Raw genomic sequence first — 26822 nt, 5'->3', positions numbered from 1 at the left:
TACCTACACAACACTGACGTCAGTGTTGTTAAGAGTAATGTATTTATAAGGGGTGAAGAGTCCGAATGAACATTCCCAGGTATTAGTGCCTAAAATTGTGGTTTTGACTTTTAGACAGACAAACACTTCCTGCCTGCATATTAAGTCATATGGTCCACATTCATCCTTGAAACTGCCTATACACAAATTTCATACAAGATGTTGGTTGACCACATGCAGTAGAGATGTCCATGATAGAAATAACATCCACTCTTTAATTCTTTTTTTTAAATCATTTTGCAATCCATAACTAGTAGCTAATACTGGATGTAAACTTCATTTTACATTTGTGCTAGATTTTTATTTCTGTTTATTCTTAAATCATTTTTACTCTTGTAACAAGACCAGAAAAGCATTTAAGTTTCTTCCCATTGCTAGACCCATTAAGTATTAAACAAAGTTGACTTTTAAAAGGTATTGGTGATTTTTTCAAAGTCTTTTTATCATTATCTTTTCTGTTAAACTGTTAAGATGCTTTTGTAGGTATTTTGAAAAAGTATACATTTCAGTATCATTGTGTCTCTTAGTGATAAACTAGGTACTGAATCTGTCTTGGTGATTGGGAAGGGAAAAAAAAACACAGAAAATGAAGGTTTCTTAAAATTTGTTAACCCAGCATAACTGAGAGGCCTTGATCTGTTGTGTTTTCTTGATGTAATAAGCATAGGAAGCTCAAAAGGAATAATCTTGTGTGAATTCAGTTTGGAAGAGATGATTGAAAAGTCTTCCATAGTTTATCTGATTCAGAATTCAAGCACAAGCTATAACCACTCCCCCCGCCCCGCCCCGCCCTCACTTTTTTGGTAGAGGTAATGCTGACTACATTATGCTGTAAGACTTTAAAAATATTCATTAGGAAAAAACAAAACAACATAAAATAGCCCATCAGTTCTGGACCTTCTTGCCTGAAAAAGTGGTAGTCAGTGGGAACCTATGCAGAGAGCAATCAGCAGCTGGATAGAAATAGTGAGAACTAAGATATGAGCAATGCCATGCCTAATCAAGGAAGGATTTTCTCAAATGAGTTCTGGAATAAGCATATGCCCAAAGAATGGGCATGGAGTATACTATTTGAGAAAACTAAATGACATTTTATTATACCAATGCATGAGTAAAATTATCCATATGCTGTGTTTAAAACAACAGTAAAGAAATTATATATCCTGTTCTTTATTGTTGATAGCTGTTTTGTGGGAGGTTATGCATTGGGATTGAGTTGGTTCTCAGTGGACACCTAAAACATTTGGAACCCAGGTGGAGGGCAGCTGTTGGCCTTTGGTCCACAGCACAGCTTTGTTTGGTGAGGTAGTGAGTGCTGTCTCACTGGACACCTTGGTTAGGATAATAATAACTCTCAGTTTAATGGTCTTTCTTACCTTTATCAAATGATAAAAATCTGGGGGGTGGGGGGAGAGGAAAATGGGTGATGGGCATCAAGAAGGTCACTTGTAAGTGATGAATCATGAGAATGTACTCCTGAAGCAAAGAGCAAACTGTATACACTGTATGTTAGCTAACTTGACAATAAATTACATTAAATTATAAAATTAAAAAATGATGAAAATCTGAATTACATACTGCTATGTGCTCTTTATATGTAGCCCTGCTATGAGCTCTCTAAAATAATCTGGGTGCTTTTATTTATTTATTTATTTATTTATTTTATTTATTTATTTATTTATTTATTTTGTAATTTTATTTATTTATTTTTGTAATAAATAAATTATTTATTTATTTATTTTGTAATTTATTTTTGTAATGTATTTATTTATTTATTTTTGTAAATTTTATTTATTTATTTTTGTAATTTATTTTTGAAACAGAGTATCACCCTAAGCCTCGTTCTTATTTGAGGTTAAGGAGAGTACCACCATTTGGATGAAAATAACTAAACTTCTACAAACTGTCTACTTATAATAATGAAGTTTCACTTAGGTGACCTGTCTACTTTGCCCTGCTGAAAACACAATATTTTTTCAGCTTTGACTTTGCTCTGAGTCCATATAAAACCTTTTTCCTCCATGTGCTGAATGACATGTAAGCTTTTTTGTGTTGTTTGGTTCTTTTCTTAAATGAAAAAGTAACATGTTTGACCACGTTAGGACAAAGAATAGTCCCTTATATAGGCTATGTAAACATACTGGAAAACTGGCTCATGCCACTTTTTTCTCATCTCAATATATACACATGGAGGATTTTGAGTTTTGTTTTGATTGTTGTTGTTTTAGTTTTTTATTGTAATATTTAAATTACTTATTTTGGAAATGAAAAATATTTTTAGATGTGTTTTTCTTTACTAGAATAAATATTTTAGACAAGTTTTGAGGATTATGGAATTTTCTTGTCATCTTTGCTTTTCTTAAATCTGGCTCATTATGCAAATAATTCTTTTACACAGAGACTGTATCTTAACTTACTATTTTTCTCTGCTGTCCATGAAAATAAGAGATGTTTCATAATTAATTTGAATGAAACTTATAAAAGCTGTAATGCTGTAATGAGGCTTTTAAAAGGAAACTTTGAGAGAAATCCATGACAGCTCATGGGCTTTGTTATCACACCTGGTTTCTAAATCTGTGTCTAAATCACAGGTTTCTAAATCCTGTAACTATGTATGTCTCCCTAAACCTCTTCTCTGAAGTGGGGATAATAATCCCTATATCACAGGCTGTTTTAAGGATTATGTAAGGTCATACACATCAAGCACTTAAAACAGCATGTGACATATAGCAGGCATTCAATAACATCAGCAATTGATGTTGTTGTTAACATTGTTATTATTTTTTTAATGTTTATTTATTTTTGAGAGAGACGGACAGAGTATGAGCGTGGGAGGGTCAGAGAGAGGGAGACGCAGAATCTGAAGCAGGCTCCAGTCTGAGCTGTCAGCACAGAGCCTTACACAAGGCCCAAACTCACAAACCCCAAGATCGTGACCTGAGCTGCAGTTGGACGCTCAACCGACTGAGCCACCCAGGTGCCCCAACACCGTTATTTTAATTATTATTATATTGAACTCTAAAAAATTTCCCCTCATTCCCTTTTTTTTAAAAATGGCAGATGGGGCGCCTGGGTGGCGCAGTCGGTTAAGCGTCCGACTTCAGCCAGGTCACGATCTCGCGGTCCGGGAGTTCGAGCCCCGCGTCAGGCTCTGGGCTGATGGCTCAGAGCCTGGAGCCTGTTTCAGATTCTGTGTCTCCCTCTCTCTCTGCCCCTCCCCCGTTCATGCTCTGTCTCTCTCTGTCCCAAAAATAAATAAACGTTGAAAAAAAAAAATTAAAAAAAAAAATGGCAGACACTGGTTAAAAAAATAATACATTGGTGGAAGCATTATGGGGATTATTCTTATCATGGAAGCACTATAATCAATCAACATTAATAAGAATAAAATATTTTCTGGAGGCAAAGGAGTATAATTGAAAGCCTTGAATTTGAAATCAGAATAGTCTTCAACCACTTAAATATTCTGTAACTTTAGGTGAGTAATTTATCTTCCAAGCCCAATTGCCTCATCTTTAAAATGGAAGTAATAGAAACCTACCTTAAAGAGCTATTGTTAGGGTTAAAAGTCAACAGTATGTTAAAAATACCTTTTGTAGTACCTGGCACTGTTAATCCATAGCATCTTGTTACCTGTTTTATTTCTCTACTTTCTTCTTTCTCCATGTTCTCTGGTCCTTTCGATTGTCTTGACTTACCTTTACTGACTTTGTATCTTAAGCTCTTCTGTGGTTTAATTTGGCTTCCTTTTCATACTTAGCTCTTTTCTTGTTTGTTTTGAATTACATTTTTAATGACTTTTTTTTCAAAAATTAAAAAAAAATTTTTTTAACGTTTATTTATTTATTTTTTTAATTAATTTTTTTTCAACGTTTATTTATTTTTGGGACAGAGAGAGACAGAGCATGAACAGGGGAGGGGCAGAGAGAGAGGGAGACACAGAATCGGAAACAGGCTCCAGGCTCTGAGCCATCAGCCCAGAGCCTGACCGGGGCTCGAACTCCCGGACCGCGAGATCGTGACCTGGCTGAAGTCGGACGCTTAACCGACTGCGCCACCCAGGCGCCCCCAAAATTTTTAATATTTATTTTTGAGAGAGAGAGAGAGAGCGCGCGCGCGCGCATGAGCAGGGGGAGGGGGAGGGGGAGGGGCAGAGAGAGAGAGGGAGACACAGAATCTGAAGCAGGTTCCAGGCTCTGAGCTGTCAGCAATGGGCCGTATGCAGGGCTCAATCCCATGAACCTGTGAGATCATGACCTGAGCCGAAGTTGGATGCTTAACCAACTGAGCCACCCAGGCGCCCCGGTGCATTTTTGATGACTTTTAATGACCAGTGAATTGACCATACAATAGAGAAATGGGTATGGGGGGTGGAAAAAGCAGTTGAGATCTTGTTAACTTTTTAAATATAAGTCAGTGTCCAAACCTTACTTCCAGTATACTGCATTTATTTCCTTTACTTGATCATAATTGAGGTGAAAATAAAATATTGTGGGTATGTAATGATAATGTCTAATTGGTTTTGATAGCCCAGTTCTGAGAATATACTTTCAATGAGTATTGTTCAGTGAATAAATTCATGTCTTGGCTTTTACTTGACCATTAAGTTTTAAAGCAATTTTTTATAAGCACTGTTTCTATGTATAAACCTTTATCTGTAGTCTTTTAAATAATGAATTGTTTAATGCTATTTGTTTTTTAAAAATCTGCTAGCAGAAATTAGAATTTTGTTGTTATAAGGAATTAACTTATAAGTTGTATTAGTTCCTGTGTACTGAAATTTTTCACAGTTGTATACTTTAAATTGTTTTATTTTTATGGAAAACAAGTACAGTTTTCTCACTTACCATAAAAGGACAGGATATCACATAGGCTATACTTCCCAGCTGCTATCTAACCTAACTCTTTTACAACTGGAAAATTTCAAGGTTATTGTGTTGCCAGACTCTGTTTGCTAACCTTGAAGGTATAAATCAAGAATAGTGAGCAGTGCAAGGAAGAGACTGGCCCCAAGTTTTTGTCATACATCATGTAATTTCCTACACTTCGCTCAGAGCAAATACTTTAATTTGCTTATTATACACATATATTCTGAGATTTTTCTCATGATGTATTAGTGACTGTTTGCTTTGAAATAACTTTGTTCTGTGGTGAAAAAAATTGATACATGGAATCATAGAATTTTAGAGTTCTGAAGAATTCTAGAGATTAATATAACTTCTTTTAAAGATGAAAAAGTTAAGGTTTAAAAAGTGGAAGTGATTTGGGGTGCTTGGGTGGCTGAGTCCATTTGAATGTTGGACTCTTGATTTTGACTCAGGTCATGCATGATCCTATAGTCATGGGATCAAGACCTGCTTGAGATTCTCTCTCTCCCTCTGCCCCTTTCCTCTGCTCCCGCACGTATGCTCTGTCTAAAGTAACAAAAGATAGAAATAAAAAAAAAAAATGGAAGTGATTTGATCAAATTTATAGTTTTACTCTGGAGACCCAAGACTTCTTTCTTACCTCAAGTCTGGCATTTGTGGCTCTAAAATTCCTCTCAAGGTATTTTGTACTGTCCCTGTATTTGTTTTGTCAAGGAGGGAAATTTTTTTTTTGTTTGTTTGTTTTTTTTTTTAAATTTTTTTTCAACGTTTATTTATTTTTGGGACAGAGAGAGACAGAGCATGAACAGGGGAGGGGCAGAGAGAGAGGGAGACACAGAATCGGAAACAGGCTCCAGGCTCTGAGCCATCAGCCCAGAGCCTGACGCGGGGCTCGAACTCCCGGACCGCGAGATCGTGACCTGGCTGAAGTCGGACGCTTAACCGACTGCGCCACCCAGGCGCCCCAAGGAGGGAAATTTTTAAAAAATCAGTAAGTAAAACTGCCAGTCTAAAACAAAGGGACAGATTATAAAGATGGACTATATATTAAATGAGATTTTAGTTACCTAAGATTTTTTAAGATTATAAAGCAATACATAGCTATTTAACATGGGAATAGTGCTGTTTAAGATTATGCATTACCTAAAGTCAGTCAGTATTATGATAATGATACATTGTGTATTTAAAGTCAAAATCTATACACTGCAAATTATGATGCACTCATTCATCCAGTAAGAGTGGTTTCTCCAAGAGACCATGTGGTGATTTGTGTTTGCGAAAAAAATGAAAAGATGCTTAGAGTCTAAAGTTCAGCCTTTTAAATAGTGTATGAATAGGAGAACTGTTTATTTTTTTGAAAGATGGATTCTATAAATAGAAACAAACATCATTATTAAAAGGTTACATGTAAAGAAATGTATCCATGTATGGAATTAGACGAAGTAAAGGCTCTGTCCTTTGGTACTTTGTATTTCAAGTAAGTTCTGGTGCAGACATTAAGAAAGATATATAGATGGCCAAAAAAGCATTGCCTAAATATGTTGAGTAATTTCAATAATAACATAATCAGGTGTTTTGGTGAGTATCTCTTGTAGGATGAAGTGTAAATATTCTGTCCTAGTGTATTGTATTGGAGTGATTTCTTAATATGCCTACATTCCCCCTAGACTGACATCAGAAGGGCAATAGGTATCAAGTGTTATGTAATTTTGTTTCCCCAGTGTACTGGCAGTGTAGCAAATATGAGGGTGAGAACCTGTGGTTCTTTCTTCTTTTTCACTCTTTTTGACTTGCTATGTCACAAAGTGTTAGCAACACATAGACACCAGATCAATTTTTGTGAATGGGTGGGTTGGATACACGGCTAAAATATTAATAAAGTCCACATGGGCAAGGCGAAGCTTGTTGCTTCTTTTCCCAAAACAGAAATGAGATTTCATTACTTATTTGCATAATGGAAGAAGGCTCAATGGATTGGTGGGGGGAAATGGGCTTAATGAGTAATGAAGGCTAAGCAGCAAAGGGGCATCATTGTCTTTGGATACACTCAAGAAGAAGTGATAAGGGACAAAGAACATTTAATTGAGTATGTTAAAGAAAAGCAGTAGAGCTCTGTGGTAGGAAATACTTAAATGCACCATCTGTTCAGGTCTCTAGTATGCTCTAAAATGACTTCAGGATATGTGTTTTAACCATTTTTGAGGCTTAAATGTTAAAAACAGCTCTCTTTTCCAGGACGTATTCACATTGGGCCATATTCACATTTTTAATATTTCTGGTTGTTTTTAGGATTTTAAAGTATTCATATATTGTGATACTGTTTATTTGTTACATCTTTGAGAAGGGATAGTTTTCATAAAATTCTGCATGACATAGTGAGGAGAGGAATAGTACATTTTTTTTTTGGAAGTTTTATAAACTCTATAGCAGGAAGCCCTGTATTGTAAAACAATCACTTCTTAAAAAGGCATTCCAGAAAAAACAGTATTTTTCAGCTGAATGAACTTTAGTTTCACATCATTTGTTATACTTTGTGTATACTCTTGGCTTAAAATGTTTTTTTGGTTTAGTACATTATGAGATTTCCTTCATATGATTACTTTTATTTAACCACTCCCATTCTTGGTGCAAATAGATAATAATGAAATTCGTTCTATGTTTTTATATAAATATATGCAGTTTCAAAAAATAAGAATAGTTTCTAACAGATCAACAATCCACAAATAGGCAAAGGATATGAAAAAGAAACCGATCGACCAAAAACCAAAATGGTTTATAAATCTGGGAGGCTTAGTTTTACTGATAGAAAAAGCAACTATAATATGAGAAACTACCTCTTTCATCCATCAGATTGGCAAGGATAAACAAGTTTGATAAAACAGTTTTTCTGGGTATAGGGAAATAGCTGGTGTAAGGAAGTAGATACACTCAATACTGTTGATGGGAGTGCATCAAAATAAAAAATGCTGATAGGCCTTAATGTAGTGAATTCAGGTCTAAGAATTTACCTCGAGATGTAAGTGCGCTTTTTTATAAAATATACTTTGGTATTCAGTATTTACTGGCTCCTTTCACTCCAAATGTCTATTCATAGACTGTTTTAAGAAATGTCAGCATTTCCATATGGGTGTGTGTAAAATTTAAAAGAAAAGGATAAAACATACTTTATTAGATATGTGTCTCTGTACAGATGTGGGTACAGACAGGATATGAGAGATCTGGAATAGGAGGGAACTTTCGTTTCCTTGTATTTTTGTTGTTTGCAGTTTTGTTTTTATTGTGTATATGCATTACTGTGTAAAAAGCAATTTGAATAGTGTTTTTGACATGTAATTTAAATGCTATAAAATTTGCCATTTTGAAGTGTTAATTACATGAGTTTTAGTATGTAGAGTTTTGCATCTATCCCTACAATCTAATATTAGAAACTTTTCATCACCCACCCAGAAGAAACTTTGTACCATGAGCAAACAGTTGCTGTCACCCCTCATTTCCCTAGCTCTAGACATCCATTAACTCTACTTTTGTAAATAGATTTGTCTTTTCTGGAATTCATATAAATGGTATTATACAACATGTGGTCACTAGCTTCTTTCAGTTAAATAATGTTTTGAGGTTCATCCATGTTGTAGCATACCCTACATTACTTTTTGAGTTAAAAAAAATGTTACAAAATTAAAGTGAAAAAAGCAATTGCAAAATTCCTTATCCTTTGTAAGTGTATTGTGCAATGGTTGTGAAATGGAAGAGAATTACAGAGAAATTATTTCTTGTTAGTAGTTATTTACTGAGCATGTTTGATATACTAGTAACTCTTTCAGGCTTTATGTATGTTATTTCATTTACTCCATACATATATGTAAGAGATGGTATTGTATTGTTTCTACAAATGAGTAAAGTAAGTGGTAGGACTATAAATTTTGTGTTGATTTAGACATAAAAGTATAAAGTATAAAAATAGATGTATGCAGATGTCTACTTTACAACCGAAGAGAGAATATTTTAAGTGCTATATAACATTACCACAATTCACAGTGAAAATATCATTCACTAGCCAGGCATGTCTAATAGAATTTTTTGCAGTAATGGAGATATTCTGTGGCTGTCCTGTCTGTTATAGAATCCACAACCACTTGTGGGTGTGGATTCTATGAAACATGATTAGTGTGAATGGGGAACTGAATTTTAATATTACTTAATTGTAAATAATTTAAATTTAAAGAACCACACTCTGCTTCTGTCCTTGATGTAATAAATAACAGTTATGGGTTGATTCAGGTAGCACTTACTCTTACAGCTGCAACAACCAAATTGCAACACATGAAACAAACACATGAAACAATGATCTCAAGGTCCTGGACATTAGACACTGAAGGGCAGAGGGCCCTCAGAGCTGGGAAACAATGAGTACCCTAGCTTAATGCTTGTGAGAGTTTCTAGGCTTGGATCAAAGAAGAGGCATTCAGACAAAGTCAAGGACTTCCTGAGTTGAAGAAACAGAGTAGAGAGCGAGAGGAAACAATGGTGGATAGAGTTCACAGAACAGAAGACCAGAGAGAAAAGTGCTCAGCTGCTTACCAGTTAGGGCCTGTACCTGAGGGAAATGCCCTAGGCCAAGGAAGGAACAACTTGAAAGGATTCCAGGTCCTTACTTGATTGCTTGGCATTCAGATAGCAGCAGGAATAGTGTCTGTTTCTGGAAAAAAGATGGGAAAATCTCAAGATTCTTGTGGCATTGGGTAAAGTACACATACAGGTCTTATCTTAGTAATGGAGAGTAATTGGCTCTAAATTGAGCACTACTCCACTCCCTCCTAAAATATCTTAAGAGCAAATCCTTAAATGATCAAACTGTTTCCAAATAACTGTGTCCCAGAACAAACAAGAAGATTTATGAGAATACAAAAATATCCAGTACTCACCAAGGTAAAATTCAGAATGTCTGATATCCAGTCAGAATTACTGGGCATGCAATAAGAAGAAACAAAATTTAACCTGTAATGAGAAGATAAATCTGTCAATTAATACCAAACCCAAATGACAAAGCTGTTGGAGTTAGTAGGCAAGGACATTAAAAAGAGTTGTTATATCTGAATTCCATAGTTGCAGAAAGTTAGAGACATGGAAAATAGGGGGAAAATATAAATCAAACTTATAGAGATAATTACAATGCATCAGATGGAAAATTTACTGAATGGCGTCGACATTCATTACAGGAGAAAATATTAGTAAATTGAAGACATAACAGTAGAAACAACTCAAAATGAAACACAGAGTAAAGAGAATTTTTTTTACAAAGTAAAGAGAACATTACTTGTAGGACAACTTCGGGAGACCTACTGTATGTTAATTAGAGCTCCTAAAGGTCAAAAGGAGGGAAGAAAAAACAGTTGATGTAATTATGACTAAAACATTTTCAAATTTGGTGAAAATTATAAACCCATAGGTTCAAGAAATTTAATGAAGCCCTAGTACAAGAAACATGAAGAAGACTACTCCAAGGCACATGGTAATCAAATTGGAAGAAGATACTAGAGTGACATTTGTTGAGCCAGCTACTGAAATGAAACCGTCTATCAACCTAGAAGTCTACACCCTGCAAAAATATCTTTCAAAACAAAGGAATTATTTTTAGATCTACATTTCTGAAGAAAAGGGTTAAAATATAGCCATTTTATAATATAGGTTAAAGTATGATAGATGGCAAGAGTAGCACAAAGGTCAGGAGAAGAGAAATGGAAGAATATTATTGTAAAGTTCTGTATTATATATTAAGTGGTATAATATTCCTTGAATGGAGACTGCATCAGTTTAAAGATCTACACTGTAAACCCTAAAACAAACACTAAAATAAGCCAACAAAAGAGAAAAATTGGAGTCCTTTAAATACTCAATCCAGAAAAGGTAGAAAGGAGGAAAAAGGAAACATATGAGAAACAATAGAAAAATAAATACCAAGATGATAGATTTAATTCTCGACTTACCAGTAGTCATGTTAAACACTCTGTGCCAATGAAGAGATGGAGAATTTTCAGATAGAATAGAAAACAAGAAACAACAAGATGCCTATGCACAATGAACTTTTAATATAAAGACTCTATCAGTTAAAAGTAAAAATATGGATAATAGTATTAAAAGAAATCTGGAGTTACTGTCAGATAAAATAGATTTCAGAGCAAAGGAATATTATCAGAGATAAAGAAGGTAATTTCATCATGATAAAGTAGACATAATGCTAAATATTTATGTTCCTAAAAACAGCTTCAGAATACACTGAGGAAAAAGTGATAGAATTGCAAGGAGAGATTGTGGAGACAACTTCACAATTACAGCAGGACATTTTGATAACTTCTCTCAATGATTGAACAAGTAGACAAATCATTAAGGATACAGAAGATTTTTTAAAAATATAATTTATTTTCAAATTGTCTTCCATACAATACCCAGTGCTCATCCCAAGTGCCCTCCTCAGTGCCCATCACCCACTTTTCCCTCTCCCTCACCCCCCATCAACCCTCTGTTTGTTCTCTGTATTTAAGAGTCTCTTATGGTTTGCCTCCCTCCCTCTCTATTTGTAACTTTTTCCCCCTCCCTTCCCCTGTGGTCTTCTGTTAAGTTTCTCAAGATCCACATATAAGTGAAAACATACGGTATTTGTCTTTCTCTGACTTATTTTACTTAGCATAATACCCTCCAGTTCCATCCACATTGCTGCAGATGGCATGATTTCATTCCTTCTCATTGCCAAGTAGTATTCCATGGTTTATATAAACCACATCTTCCTTATCCATTCATCAGTTGATGGACATTTAGGCTCTTCCCATAATTTGGCTGTTGTTGAAAGTGCTGCTATAAACACTGGGGTACAAGTGCCCCTATGCATCAGCACTCCTGTATCCCTTGGGTAAATTCCTAGCAGTGCTATTGCTGGGTCATAGGGTAGATCTATTTTTAATTTTTTGAGGAACCTCCACACGGTTTTCCAGAGCAGCTGCACTGGTTTGCATTCCCACCAACAGTCCAAGAGGGTTCCCGTTTCTCCACATCTTCGCCAGCATCTATAATCTCCTCATTTGTTCATTTTAGCCACTCTGACCAGTGTGAGGTGGTATCTGAGTGTCTTTGATTTGTATTTCCCTGATGATGAGTGATGTTGAGCATCATTTCATGTGTCTGTTGGCCATCTGGTTGTCTTTGGCAAAGTGTCCATGTCTTCTGCTCATTTCTTCACTGGATTATTTGTTGTTCAGGTGTGGAGTTTGGTTAGTTCTTTATAAATTTTGGATACTAGCCCTTTATCCAATAAGGATACAGAAGATTTGAACTACACCATCAACCAGCTTGACCTAATTGATACTCTCTTCCCAGCAAAAGTAGAATGCACATTCTTTTCAAATGCACATGGTTGGAGGGGCACCTGGCTGGCTCTGTCTGACTCTTGATTTCAGCATTGAGAGTTCAAGCCCCATGTTGGGTATAGAGATCACTAAAGAAGAAAATAAACTTTAAAAAAATAAATAAAATACACATGGGTATTTACCAAATATATGGAACATATTCTGATGTGTTCTGGAATGTAAAATAAGTCCTGATAAATTTGGAAACAATCAAGTCATATAAAGTACTTTCTGACCATAATAGAATCAAGTAAGTCATTAACAACAGAAAAGTCACTGAAAATCCCCAAATATTTGGGAACTAACATACTTCTAATTAAGTCATGGATTACAAGCGGTAAGCAAAAGCAGAATTAGAAAGTATTCTGAATTGGGGTGCCTGGGTGGCTCAGTCCGTTGAGCTCTTGATTTCATCTCAGGTTATGATCTTACAGTTTGTGAGACTGAGTCCTGCATCAGCCTCTGTACTGACAGCATGGAGCCTGTTTGGGATTCTTTCTTTCCCTCTCTCCCCACCCCTTGCAAATAAATAAGTTAATAGATAAATACATTAAGAGAAGTATTCTAAATAAACAAAAATGAATAACAAACTTATCAAAATTATCAGAATACATGTACAACAGGTATTTTGGCATTATATACTGATATTAAAAAAGAAAAAAATTTAGATCAATGGCCTAAATTTCTGTCTTTAAGAAAATAGGAAAAGAAAAGCAAATGAAATCTAAAGCAAACAGAAAAAGGAACTAATAAAGATCAAATTGAAGTCAATGAAATAGAAAACAGAAAAACATCAGAGAAGATTAATTAAACCAAAAGTTTGTTCTTTGATAAAATCAATGCAGTTACTATATCTGTATCCAGACTGATCAAGAAAATAAGATACAAACTACAAATACTGGGAATGAAAGAGGTGACATTACTATAGATTCTGCAGATATGAAGATGATAATAAGGGAATGAGGTTAAGAACTTTTTGATGTGATGGATGTGTTTGTTATCTTGATTACGATGATGACTTTATAGGTATATATACCTATGTCAAGACTTACAAAATTGTGTACTTTAAATATGTTAATTTTACTTCAGTAAAGGTATTAAAAATTTAACTAGCCACATGTGAACAGCAGCTACAGATTGGGACAATGGAGCAGTCATTATCTGTAAGTGTCTTGAGGGTCTAAATTGTATTTAAATATTTTCTGTATAGAGCAGCTCTAGAGTGACTCATTTGACCAATATTTGTTTAATGAAGGAAATGCAAAATACAGCTATTGGGGTAAGCATGGATGTATCACTTAACTTCTCAGGACATTAGTTTCCTGATATGAAAAAAAAAAATAGAGGTTTATCTAAGTTCCTTTTGCCTTCAAATTCTGAATTTTGAAGAACAGAAAATATTCTTCCTTATTTAACTGCAGATTGTCATTTATTTGGAACAGCATTTTTTTGAAGACACCATGTTTAATAAATTAGCACAATTAATTTAAAAAACTTTGAAAATACTACATCACTAAAAATTAAATCGTTTCTTTAGCACCTTTAATTAACACAGTACTGAATACCTTTCATAATAAAAATCAGAATCTTTCCAGTGGTTCTGTTGATACAGTTCCCTTGCTTACTCCTCATCTCCTCACTCTCTCTACTAAGTCTTGGCTTCCTTGACCACTTTGTCTAAAACCACGACCCCTATTCTCCTGCACTTTATTTCCTTATCCTGCTTTGTTTTTCTCCCAAACTGCTATCACTATTTAACATAGTATTTTCTTTTAATATCTTCTTTCACCTGACTAAAAGATAATTTTCATTAGGGTAAGGACTTTGCCCATTTTGTGTACTGTTGTAGGTTCTAGAACAGTTTCTGGAACATAGTAGGCATTCAGTACATATCTGTTAAATGAATTGATCTATTGTATATTAATATCCTTTAGGTCCCCCCCTCCCCCCCACCGCTTGTATAGATTTTTATCTCTTGAATCTCTACTGTATAAAAAAGTGAACTCCAATTCTCACTTTATAGACAAGAGATCTATGTCTTAGGGGAAATTATATAAGGCATTGAAAGTCACATACAACTAGACTCAAACCCAGATCTGCTGTATTCCAGAGCTTGAGATCTTTAACATTGTACTTTTTCCCATTTTCAGGTGTATTATTTGCAAAGATAAATGTTAGTTTAACATGAGCATCGATAGGTTTAGAACATTAGGATAGAGCATAGCAATATTTTAAGAGAAAGTGACTAAAGAAATTTTCCTTAGAGAAAGGTGGAGGGTATGGAAAAGATTTGTGGGACACTTCTAGAGAGGTTTGTGAGTAGGTTTGCAAGGGGGAAAAATGACTAGCTCAGGGAAAGAATGAAACCTTGAACATCTGGGAACTAAGGCTTTGCCCAAAGGGTATAGAATGATAGGGAACTAAAAATTGAGTTTCATGATCTGGGTCATTGGCTGGCAAATTACAGCCAGTACACAAACTCACTTGAACTTTAATTTTTAATTGGTTTTGGTTAATCAGTAATTGAAAGTTATTCCATACACTTTATGTTATGTTTACAAAAACAGTGATATACACCTTACGTGTCATTGATAGGGTATTTTTTAAGGCAATAGAAAAGAGAAAGAGGAAAGGAAGGAGAGAGGACAGAAGATTTTGTGTGTGTTTATTAGAAAGAGATTTTATATATTTTATATAGAGAAGGAGATGTTATGTGTTTTCTATATAATAATAGAAATATTTGTTTTGTAGTAAACGATACCTATTTTCTTTTGGGTCTTGGGTTTATAGATCTCTAAGCCATTCAGGTTATGTTTATAATGCTTATCTTAAGCCAAGGTGGCAAACCTGTCAAGCTTAACTGTAATAGCAAAACTACTATGCTTTTCTTAGTTGACTAGAAATTGTGTTGGAAGTACCAAAACACTATTTTGTCCTATATTCATTTTTGTTGTACTTTGTGGTAAGCCTTTTACAGTTAAAGATTGCTCGTTTGTCATTTATCTGTGATGTGAGGCCATTGACAATCATGTTTTAGTTTATACTGTTAACACAAGAACACATTTTTACAACTTGTTTTTCAGTGATTTAAGACACCTTACGGAGATCCACTTTGTTGGCATAACTAAGCTTTTGGTCAGGACTTGGATTCTGGATTCTTTCCACATACACCTTATTATGTTGTGTTTGAGAGGAGCTTTTTAAATTTAGATTTATTGTGTTCGGATGCCTGCTTTTAGAGGAATTTTGTTTTACAGCTAGTCTGCATCCCACAAAGGATGATTATAATTATAGGAGTTTTTCTTATTGATTAGAATTGGCTGACCACTGAAACATTTTTTACATTTGAATACAAATCTGGTCATCTTGGCATAATAGTTAATAAGCTTTATGATTTATTTGCTGACTTCATTATATAAATGAACAAATGTCTTTGTTCTTAAGTTACTTATGCTTCTTCAGGCATTCTTACAGATAATTTAAAAAATTCATTGTTCCTCTTGAACCATGTTACCTTTCTACCCAGTCTATATACACATATACATGTTGTAATGTATATACATATTGTATAATGTGTATAATTTCATTTGTGTTTGTGTGTGTGAACAGACTCATTATTGCCTTAACATGGTTTATTTGAAAGACAGGGAATGTGGTACATGCATGACTAGTTGTGCACATCTTTAAATTGTTTCAGGCACAAGATTTAATAGTGAGAATTTTGCCTTCATAACATACAAATGATGCAATGGCATGGATAGAGCTAGAGAGCATTATGGTAAGCGAAATAAGTCAGTCAGAGAAAGACAAATACCATATAATTTTACTCACATGTGGAATTTAAGAAACAAAACAAAAGAAAAACAACCAAAATAAACGAGTAAAGGGAAACAAGAGAGAGAGGGAGACAAATCAAGAAACAGACTCTTAACTAGAGAGAACAAACTGATGGTTACCAGAGGGGAGGTCGGTGGGGGGGATGGGTTAAATAGGTGATGGGGATTAAGGAGGGCACTTGTAAGGAGCAATGGGTGTTGTACGGAAGTGTTGAATTGATTGCTATATTGTACACCTGAAACTAATATAACACTGTATGCTAACTATACTGGAATTAAAATTTGAAAAGAAAGACACACAAATGATGTCAGCGGTCTTTTACAAGTAATGTATTTTCTCCTTGTTGTAGGTCCTTTTGTTCTGCATCACAGCTGCCATGTACATGTTCTTTTTCAGGTATGTACTGTTATACCTATTTATTTTAATGGAAAAAAATAGTGGTCCTTTGTGGTTTTTTGAATCAGCCATATAACTAAAGTTGTTCCCTAAATAATCGTTTCTCACAAGTGGCATGAGTTGTATTTTTTTTTCTTTCCTCTAGAATAGTTAGAGATAAATCACTGCTTCTTAGTGAATAGAGGGAGGGAAAGAAGATTTGTTTTTTTTGGTTTTTTTTTTTTTTTGACTTTCTACTTATAGGTTCATCTTGGGAAGCTGAATATGTAAATTAATAGTCTCAAATTCTGACAAGTGATTTTTTGTTTTTTCTGGACCTGATTTTAGATAGTCTTCACTCTCCTTGTAAAACAGTCAGCATTTTAGATTTAGATGAGAGAAAAGTGATGGTAGAGCTTAATCTAAATTTTCTGTGGGGATAAACTAGCATATTCGTCATAGTCTTTAAAGTATTGTGTTAGTCCGTAATGTCGGAGTTATATTTCTCATTGACACTGAAACTGTGAGGCCTGTGGAGGAGTGTTAGGATGGCTCAGGATTTCAAGGCCAATAAAAAGGATACCATCGCTGTATAGCCACAGCAGTACAGGGATGGGATTTTTCACTGGGAAGAGTCCACTCCTTCATAACCTTTCTGTCAGTGATACCAGTAATTTCCATCAGTGATACCAGTAATTTCCATTTATCTCACTCTTATTACACTAATTTGAAGACACTTTTTCATGATTTTTCTGGATATAGGCAGAATTCAATCACAGCAGGAAGGACCAAACTTTTAAAATTAAAATTTGTATTTGATTAACAAAGACAGTTACATGTTTTAATAAGATATATTTTATAGATACCTTTAAATAAGACAATTTAACCATACCAGAATTTTAAAACAATTTTCTTCCAGAACACCCTAATAAATATTTGATAAGCACAATGATATGATTTTAACTTATTTTCACTTTATCAGCTATTTTACATGCATTATAAAGTGATACTGCTGCTGTTACTCTTGTAAAGGGACAGCCAGGCCCATAGAAGGGAAAAAAATGGATCAAATTTCAGGCTAGGGTGGCTTGATTTGCAAAGGATTGGTAATGAGTGCATACATAGTATTTTCTGTTGGTTATTAGTGACTGAAAAATCATTGCAGCTCTCTAGAGGTCTTTGTGAAATTGTTTGAACTGTTAGGGGTGAGGTAGAGGTGTTAAGGACAAAGACTGTATCAATTTTCCAAAACTTCATATTGTATTCAGATTATTAGTAGGACAATATTGTAAAAAGTTCACATGGTTGATCTTTATGTTCATCTAGTCTGAAGATAAAGCATACTTAGTGGGGAAAATATAAAAAAGCTGAAAACGTAGAAACCTTTCTTTTGTTGACATCCACAGGAGGAAAGTACAATATCAAGTAAATTTTCCTTTTGTGATAATTCCTAAAAGAACATAGTTAAATGCAACAATCCTTCCCAATATGACACCTAAGGATAGCATATTTGATCATCATTTATCATTTCTTAGTCATTAGTTTTAAGATTTAAAAACAAGTTGTATGTTGAATATAGTGATAATGCCCAAACTTTAGCATGGTCCTAGGAAATTGTGCTTGAAAATTGCTGCCATCAACGTAGTATTTTTGGTGTAGAAAGAAAATCAGCCCTATAAATATGTATTTTGGTGTAGAGCTATGAAACCTTTTCCTGTTTCAGTCACAAAGTCTAGGTTAAAAACAACAATTTAAAATACTTTCCAGAAGGCTCAATACAAGGTTTTAGTGCCAAGATAAACATTTTCCGTTTTCTGAGGAAAGGGGTTGTTTTCTCCTAAAAGAAGCACTATCACCAAATTCCTAGTGTTCTTGGCAGAAGTTAGTTTGAATAACTCAACAAAAGAGGTTTGGCAAATGCCAAAAAAAAAAACCATTTATAAAGTACTACACTCAAACAAAACACTGCTACATGTTTGGCTGAATTCCGGCATGTGTTTGCAATGAACAAACAATATTGTACGTAGGAGTTAGTGAGTCTAATTGCATTAGAATATCCTATTCTTAAAATTCAGGTGTATGGTACGGATATTTGAGGTCACATTTTTCCATTTATTAAAATTTTAATTTTACTTGTGTAAAATTAGATAAATATCAAATGATATTGTTCCTCGGCCCCCATTCATAGTAACTTCCTTTGGAAAAGAGAGGATAAGGGAAACATTTTGTTAGAAATTAATCAACCTGTCTTTTTATCCTAGCCTCTAAATGGGAAAAAGGGAAATAGAAATAATTTTTTTCTCAACAGAGAGAAAAATGTGCCAGTTTTATTTATTTAGAGAAGGAACTTGAGGAATAGTTCTATAAGTATTTTCTAAAAATGACATATAGGATGTGATGGTTATTGTATGAATTTACTTAAAAAACAAACCAGTGTTCTTAGTTTTGAAATTATGGCTATTTAAATGTGTAGTGAAAGTATCTTACTTTTGAATAGCTCTTTTGTTTTTTTTTTAAGAGGTAGTTTTGGTTTTTTTTTTTACACACATTTTCTCATACATGGCGATCTTGATTTTCAGTCTGTGTACCAGAAATCAATTCTGTTAGGAACTGGGGTACAATATTTTGAAGATGTTTTGAAAGAAGTCTCTCTGTACAACCCTAGTGGGCATTCTTCATAATGATTCTGCCTCCTTTGTTCAATCGTCTTATTATTTTGCATGTTGTCATAACTTTGCCTCAGAAAAATGCCTATCACTATGAAGCAGAAGTCCTGGTTGAAAACTTGGTAGAATATTTTGTCTCATGTATACCTGTAAAGCACTTTTTTTTTTCAATTTACAAACCTGTATTTGTGAGTAAAGCAACTTGTTATTTTGTGTTTTTTTTTTTTTAAGTCAAGGATTTATTATAGTTGTTGATTCAGGCTTGATTAGGATCTTTCCAATAGTCATGTGGAGAAAAGAAATGAGTTTCTTTTGAATCATTAGCTCTTATTTTTTGTTTTAACTGAAAAGCAAAGGGAAGAATCAACAACAACGCAAAAATCATGCCAAAACTATTACACTTAATCCTGCTCAAAAAAACAGTGATGCATGCTACACTTTTAAACAATTTATTTGATTGGTTTTATTTTCAACACTAAATATATGTGTATGAAGAACACATAGTTTAGAAAAATAAAATGATTCAGCTTCACTTTTCTTTAAAGAATTTAATTTAAAATAGTATCATAAAGCATATTTTGAAAACTCTGATCACATCCTAGTGAGTACTTAGCTAGAAATTCTTTTCACCTGTCTTTGCGAAGCAACAAATCCAACAGTTTGTTTAAACGTGTACATTGAAGGGCTCAGAAGTGTTGTCATAGCAGATAATCTACAGACTGTGTATGACTGATTCACAGTAGACATATTTTAATCTGCTATAAACATTGAAAAGCATTGCATTTTTATTTAGAAACCAACTCAGAGGTGTGTGGGTAGCTCAGTTGATTGAACATCTGACTCTCGGTTTTGGCTCAGGTCATCGTCTCATGGTTTTGTGAATTTGAGCCATCGGGCTCTGTGCTGGTAGTGCAGAGCCTGCTTGGAATTCTCTCTCTCCCCCTCTCTCCCTTCCCCTACCCTGCTTGCACTGTCTGTCTCTCTCAAAATAAATAAATAAAATTAAAAAAAAAAAGAAACCAGCACAAATTAAAGTTTATTGTTTTTGTGTTTGAAACGTTATTTAGAAACAGCATTGATGCCTGCCATTTGATGAATTCTAGTCAACTCTCTGTGAAGGTACAAATAATAAACCCTTTCATTAGTCTCAAGATATGGATGTATTTTGTTTTTAGGAAAATGGCATATTTTATTAGCTATCTGCAATTTTTGAGTGAAAGACATTTGTGATTGTTCCTGAAACTATCCTTATGTAAATGTAACCTATTATCTTTGAAGTAACATTAACAGCAAGTAAAGAGCTTTTGATCTGGGTCTTTCAACCATTATTGATTTTAATAAAAGTCCTTTAAATATCAATTGGGTTCTATTTTTTAAAGTACTGCCCAAAGTACACAAAAATCCATTCTAGGAAATTATGTATTGCATTTGAACTTTACAGTTTGTAGAGTTAGGAGAGTTTGCCCTAAATAATTACGTTTATATATATTAAAAACATTTTTTTAATGTGTATTTAATTTTGAGGTGGGGGGACAGAGAGAGAGGGGGACAGAAGATCTGAAGTGGCTCTGCACTGACAGCAGAGAGCCCTATGCGGGGCTTGAACTCACAAACCGTGAGATCATGACCTGAGCTGAAACCAAAGTTGCACACTTAACTGACTGAGCCATCCAGGCACCCCTAGATTTATATTTTGAAGAGATCTCTTCCAGCAAAGCAGAGAGTGAATTGGAGGCTTGGAGGGAGCATAATGACAGGTAATGGTAGGATACTCTTGCAGTTATTCTAGAAAGAAAGGGTGGGTCATGACTGAAGGTTATTGTGGTAATGACATGGTGAAGAGTGGTTGTATCTAAGATATGAGGATTGATGCTTGGATGATGAAGAGTGAAACACTGGAAATTAGCAAATGAGAAACATGTGGAAATTGAGTACAGTTTTTTTTAAATTCTGAGATTGGAGTGTGTTTTAAGATATTTGCATAGAGAAATATAGATACCATTTGGGTATTTGAAGATCAGGAGATAAACAGAGGCTATTCTGGAATGTCACACCAACTGGTTGACTACAGACAAATTATACAACTTTTGTATACTTAGTTTTTTCTTTATTAAAAAGTGTAAATTATATGAACCTCACTGGTAGGGTTCTGGTGAATAAATTAGACACAGTGTCTTTCAGACTTTTTTGAATATGACCCAAAATAAGAGCTAAATTGTATGTTGTGAATACACACACACACATAAGTTTTCCAGAATAATACTTAGCCTTACTGCATTGAATACACTTGGATCTTTTTTATTCTAATTTATTTTATTTATTTAAGAAGCTGCATTGAACCATTAATGGGTAACAATAGCAGTGAGAAAACTGCCAAGCTAATACATGTGAGCACCTAGCACCGTGATTATTACTTTAGCAGAAGTAGAGTTCCCAGTCAGCATTATTGTTTTTAAACTATGAAAGAATGTTAGTTAAAATGGAGGATTTCAAGAATGAGGGCATTATTTTTCGTGTTAATACTATAAATATATTCTTTAAGATAAGGGCTAAAAATTGTTTATTTGCTCTAGCAACTTAGTGGGGAGTGGTAAACTGCTGGAGAAGTTTTTCTTGTTGAGTTGGAAGAGTAGATTGTGTTACATGATGTTCACTCTAAATATATATAGTTAGATTTGTCAAATTTTTTTTTTTTGAGAAAGTTGGGAAATTTTTTTAAATGCAAAAAAAGTGTGAGATGAGGAAGTAGAAATGAGTATAATAAACTCAAGAAGTTTGAGAGGATAAGGCAAGTTGTTACAGGATTAAGGTTTTTCTTTTGGATTCTTTCTTAGTTTATTATTTTTTTAGACAAGAGAGACCAGACCATGGGAAAGTTTCAGTGGGTAAAAGAAAGTTATGCAAGCAGGAGAGATTGACAAATTGAGGAATGAGAAAGAGGAGAGAAATGGCTTAACATGCAGTGCAGAATGTAAACATAGATAGCTAGATTGTTAAACCTGCTTGTCTGGGAGAGAGCATGTTAAATGACTAGGAGGATACTGACGTTCTGTTTGGAAGCCTTGAACATATGGTTTTAAGTGGATGAGGACTGATACATAGGAGAGGTAGTAAATAGAAAAATCTTAGGCCTTTGGCTTCGTAAATTCATTGCCATTCTCCAAAGGTAAATTAACTTGTTAATAAAAATTGACATGGGCTTGGGAAACCAGTATTTCTCAGAAGATATATGCAAGTGAATCGAGGTACTTCCATAATAGGTAACTAAGCTAGTGAGCTTACCAAAAACGCAAATTCTGCCCTATGCAAAGATAAAATATAGAGATCATTAGAACTGTCGCTTTCCTCAAAGCAAATGGAAAAGGTGAGAAAACATAGGTTCATAAATGTTGTAAATCACTTTCTCTGACAATAGCGAGCTTATTTTCAAGCCATTTGACTCTGATCTTTGTTTTTGGGGGGGAGAAAATTAGTCTGCCCATGTGGTGAATGTACTTCCATCTGTGGGTGGAAGTTGTGGCAAGTCTATTTTCATTTTTTGCCTGTCAGCCACATGATATACTGTGCCCATATAAACAAATACACTGTATTCAAATATTTGATGTCTAATATGTTTATTGTTTTTAGTATCAAAGAGAAATACTGTTTGGAGAAGTACTGTCAACTTAAAATACAAATCCTTACAGACCTAAGGGGACACAGTCACAGTAGAAGTGGTCAGTTGTCTTTGCAATTTTATTTTCAAAAGTAAAAATGGTATTTTTAGGGGATTTTCTAAGTGTAAGTATCTTATTTATTTTTACTAATGTCAAAGTTCAAGAGGTGGTGATGTCTACACATTACTGAATCAGTGAAAAGTTTATGCCATTAACATACTACTGTCATTCACTGCCAGTTGGCTTGTTCTAGTCCTATAGTGGTCCTGAGGTTCCACTGGATATCGGAGCCTCTTTGTGAATCAAGATGTCAGTTTCGAGTTATAATAAAGGATAAACCATAAATGGGGCACCTGCGTGGCTCATTTGGTTAAGTGTCTGAGTTCGGCTCAGGTCATGATCTCACGGTTCATGAATTAGAGCCCCGCATTGGACTCTGTGCTGACCCTGTAGAGTGTGCTTCGGATTCTCTGTTTCTCTCTCTCTCTCTGCCCTACCCCTCGTTCTGTCTCAAAAATAAATAAACATTAAAAAGGATAAACCATAAGTATGTTGTTTTTTTTTTTTTTTTTACTAATAGCCTGATTTACACTTCTGACCTAAAGCCCTTTTAACCTCTGTTTAGCATTGTTCAGCTAAATCAAGTTGGCAGTATATAGTTGAATTTATTTTTTAATGAATCTGTAAGATATGATCTAGCTAGAATTTAATAGTAGTAATAGCTGTGTCATGAGCAAAAAGTCTTTTGTTCCATGTTCTACAGTTGTATTTATTTTATTGAGAAAAGAATAATTATTCTTATAAATAATTCTTCTTAAGTTAGGAGAAATGAAAATGTTTTGTTTTGGAAATGATGATAGAAGATTTGAGAAAAGCATTTTTCAATAAACATTTTAGTTTTGAGCAATAAGGAATTCTTCCTGGGTATAAGAATCTGTTCCCTTTACAGAAGTATGAGCAAATCAAATGTGCACAGGTAAGAGAAATAATATGATAGATTTTTAACAATAGTGGCGAATTCTTGAAATAATTTAAATATTTTTTTTCCCTGATAATGTCAGTAATAGTTTATTAGCATTGGTGATTATTACTGGATGTGGTTTGGGTAGAAGGGTACTCAGGAAGTGTTTTAATAAATGATACTGAATTTAAAATATCTAATGATTAGAAGTAAAATTTTAGCTTTTCAGAATTTTCATTTACTTAATGAAAAACACAGATGTATTTTTGGAGGTTCTATGGTATAATAGAAATTGTATACTCTTTGATGCCACACATTCGAACAGTCCTCTCTTTAGGTTTTGGCTCTAGCACTTACAAATTCTGTAGCTTCAGCAAGTTATTTGTTTGGTTTCTTTTTAAATTTTTTATTCATACAGTTATCCCTATGGCTATGAGAATTTAGAACAGATGCTCCTACAAGAAAATAATTTTTTAAATGATATTTATGTTTCCAAGCCAATCTTTAAAAGTTAACCTATAAATGAATCTATAAAATGTACTTGGAGTATAGTGCCAGTGGTACTATAGAAACAAATAATATTTATGATAATGTATTTTTGGAAAAATGCATTCATTTCCAATGTGGTAGAGCTAAAGCAGAAGGATTGGGACTTATCCAATTCTTGAGCTATTCGACAGAGTCCTCTGTCCCAACAAGAGCTCAGAGCATAGGAGAAGGGAAGTGAAGGGGTAGAAGAACAGAACTGGACCTCTTAGGAAGAGAGTGGTTAAAAACAAGGTAAAAGCAGGCTAATCCTGCAAATTTAAGAGCCATGGGATTGGGATTGTGGTTTAACCTGGGGCTTTCCTTTCTCTTGTCTTCCTTTTTCTTTCTTCTTCTCCCATCTGTTTCCTACTTTGATGCCATCTGACTGGAGGGGTGTTGGGGCAGCAGAGTAAGTGAGGCTAGAGAAGAAAGGGTCTTAGAAGTATAGGGTGGATGGGCACTGTGGGGGCTGAGGGTAGGAGGGGGGGAGTGGAGTGAGAAGAAAAGAAGTGTATTGGCCCCAAATTCCCAGAGCAGCAAGATTTGGCTGGGTGGGTCTTTCTGTTGCCAGCCTTACTCTCAACTAGTTGCTGCTAGTCCATCCATTGAAAACTGGATTAAAAAAAAATCTAACAAGGTTAAAATGGGTAAAGGATGGGGATTAAGGTTCACTTGCTATGATGAGCACCGACCGGCTGATGTATGGAATTGTTGAATCACTATATTGTACACGTGAAACTAATGTAACACTGTATGTTAACTAACAACTTAAAATAAAAACTTAATGAAAGAAGAATGGAGCCAATCAGGGTATCCTTTTCCCTCCCAAGTTCCAAATCTCTCTAGGCATCATACTGCATCATATTATATATGAAATAAAGCCACAAGTGATTCCTGAAAGTGTCTGCAACATTTTTTTGTCATTTTTCATAATCCAACAGCTGCCATGCATTTGATCTTGTTTTCATACAGTTGACTCTGTTTTACCTCTTGCCTGTAAGGGTGGGAACGTTGGAGAAGAGGAGGAATAAGAAAAAGAAAACAATTGCCAGAAGCAGTAGGGTAAGAGGAGGCCTAAGTAATGTTGGCCAGAGTAGCCATATGTATTTAAAGGATTTACATTCATTTTTGTATATCTTCAATGTAGTTAAAAGGCAGTATTTTTCCAGAATTTGCTGGTATGTCATCCTCTTGGTAGATTAAAAAGCTAGTGCTATAGTCTGAATGTTTGTGTTCCCCTGCAATTCATATGTTGATATGTCAGGGTAATGGTATTAGATGGTGGGGCCTTTGGAGGTGATTAGATCATGAGGGCAGAGTCCTCATGAATGGAATGATTGATTGCCCTTATAAAAGAGGCTCAAGAGAGCTCCTGTGCCCCTTCTGCCATGTGAGATTACAGTGAGAAGCGTGCTACCAGTGAATAAGTGGGCATTGTTGGCTGGCACCTTGGTTTTGGACTTGCCAGCCTCTGAAGCTGTGAGAACTAGATTAGTGTTATTTATAAGCCACCCAGTGTCTAGTGTTTTGTTATAATGGCTTGAACTGACTAAAACAACTGGGAAGGGTTTTTCAACCTTCTGATTTAGTGCATTAATATTTCAGGTGTCTATTAAAAAAATTGGCCTGCAGACCTGCTTGCTACCCCAAGGTGGAGGCTAGCTAATATCTCCATGTAAGCTTTCTTTCTCTTAAAGGAAAGTCTTTTAATAGGGGTTTTCTATATATTTTTAAATTTTGAAAAATTTAAATCCAATTTAGTTAACATATAGAGTAATAATGATTTCAGGAGTAGAATTTAGTGATATATCACTTACGTGTAATACCCAGTGCTCATCTCAACAAGTGCCCTCCTTAATGCCTATCATTAATAGGGGTCTTTAAAAGGAAGTATGAAATTATAAAATTCTTTGAAATGAATTTATTATTCATTTTTAACCCAAATACCACGTTATGGCTAAATATTATTAGACGATTTATTGTATTAGCTGAAACCAGGGATTCCAGCTATACAAACTTACACAGCTATACACACCATAGTCATAATTGTAACTTACTCCATCCCCTTTGGGCTTGACATATAAATATCGTGTTTTTGAAAATATGAGATTAAAGTTATTTGGAATTGAATATAATTTATAAGTGATAAATATAGAAGCTTGAAGCTATTTAGGTGTGAAAAGATGATGAAGACATACTTGCAGATTCTTTTAAGAATTACCTTTTGGCTTTATTTGGTTGGGTTATGATATAATACCTAGAGAGATTTTTAAATTTGGGAATTATGGTGAGCTTAGGAGAATGATAAAACTTACTCTGCAATGAGATCAGATGCCTTGTGAATTAGAAAAATAACCAGAATTTTGTAGAACACATTAGAGGGCAAATAGCCTCAAATTAAGATTATATTGATTTTTTTTGGTAATATATGTATTTTTTTCTTTGTTTTTTTCCTCATTGTAGGAAAATACCACTAAACAAAATCTTTTGGAGAA

At 34.5% G+C, this 26822-nt stretch overlaps 1 protein-coding gene across 2 annotated transcripts in view; it reads left to right on the top strand.

The window, feature by feature from the left end:
• Positions 1-26822, top strand: part of TMEM135 (transmembrane protein 135) — a 341678-nt gene that overhangs the window by 176496 nt on the left and 138360 nt on the right. For both annotated transcript variants that reach the window (XM_043579982.1, XM_043579981.1), the window contains exon 6: positions 16491-16537. In XM_043579982.1, coding sequence (XP_043435917.1) covers positions 16491-16537 — 47 coding nt within the window. The remainder of the gene's footprint in view (positions 1-16490; positions 16538-26822) is intronic.

The sequence above is a fragment of the Prionailurus bengalensis genome, chromosome D1, assembly GCF_016509475.1.
Source record: "Prionailurus bengalensis isolate Pbe53 chromosome D1, Fcat_Pben_1.1_paternal_pri, whole genome shotgun sequence".
NCBI lineage: Eukaryota > Metazoa > Chordata > Mammalia > Carnivora > Felidae > Prionailurus > Prionailurus bengalensis.
The sequence above is the reverse complement of the archived record's forward strand: the minus strand, read 5'-3'. Positions and strand labels throughout refer to the sequence as shown.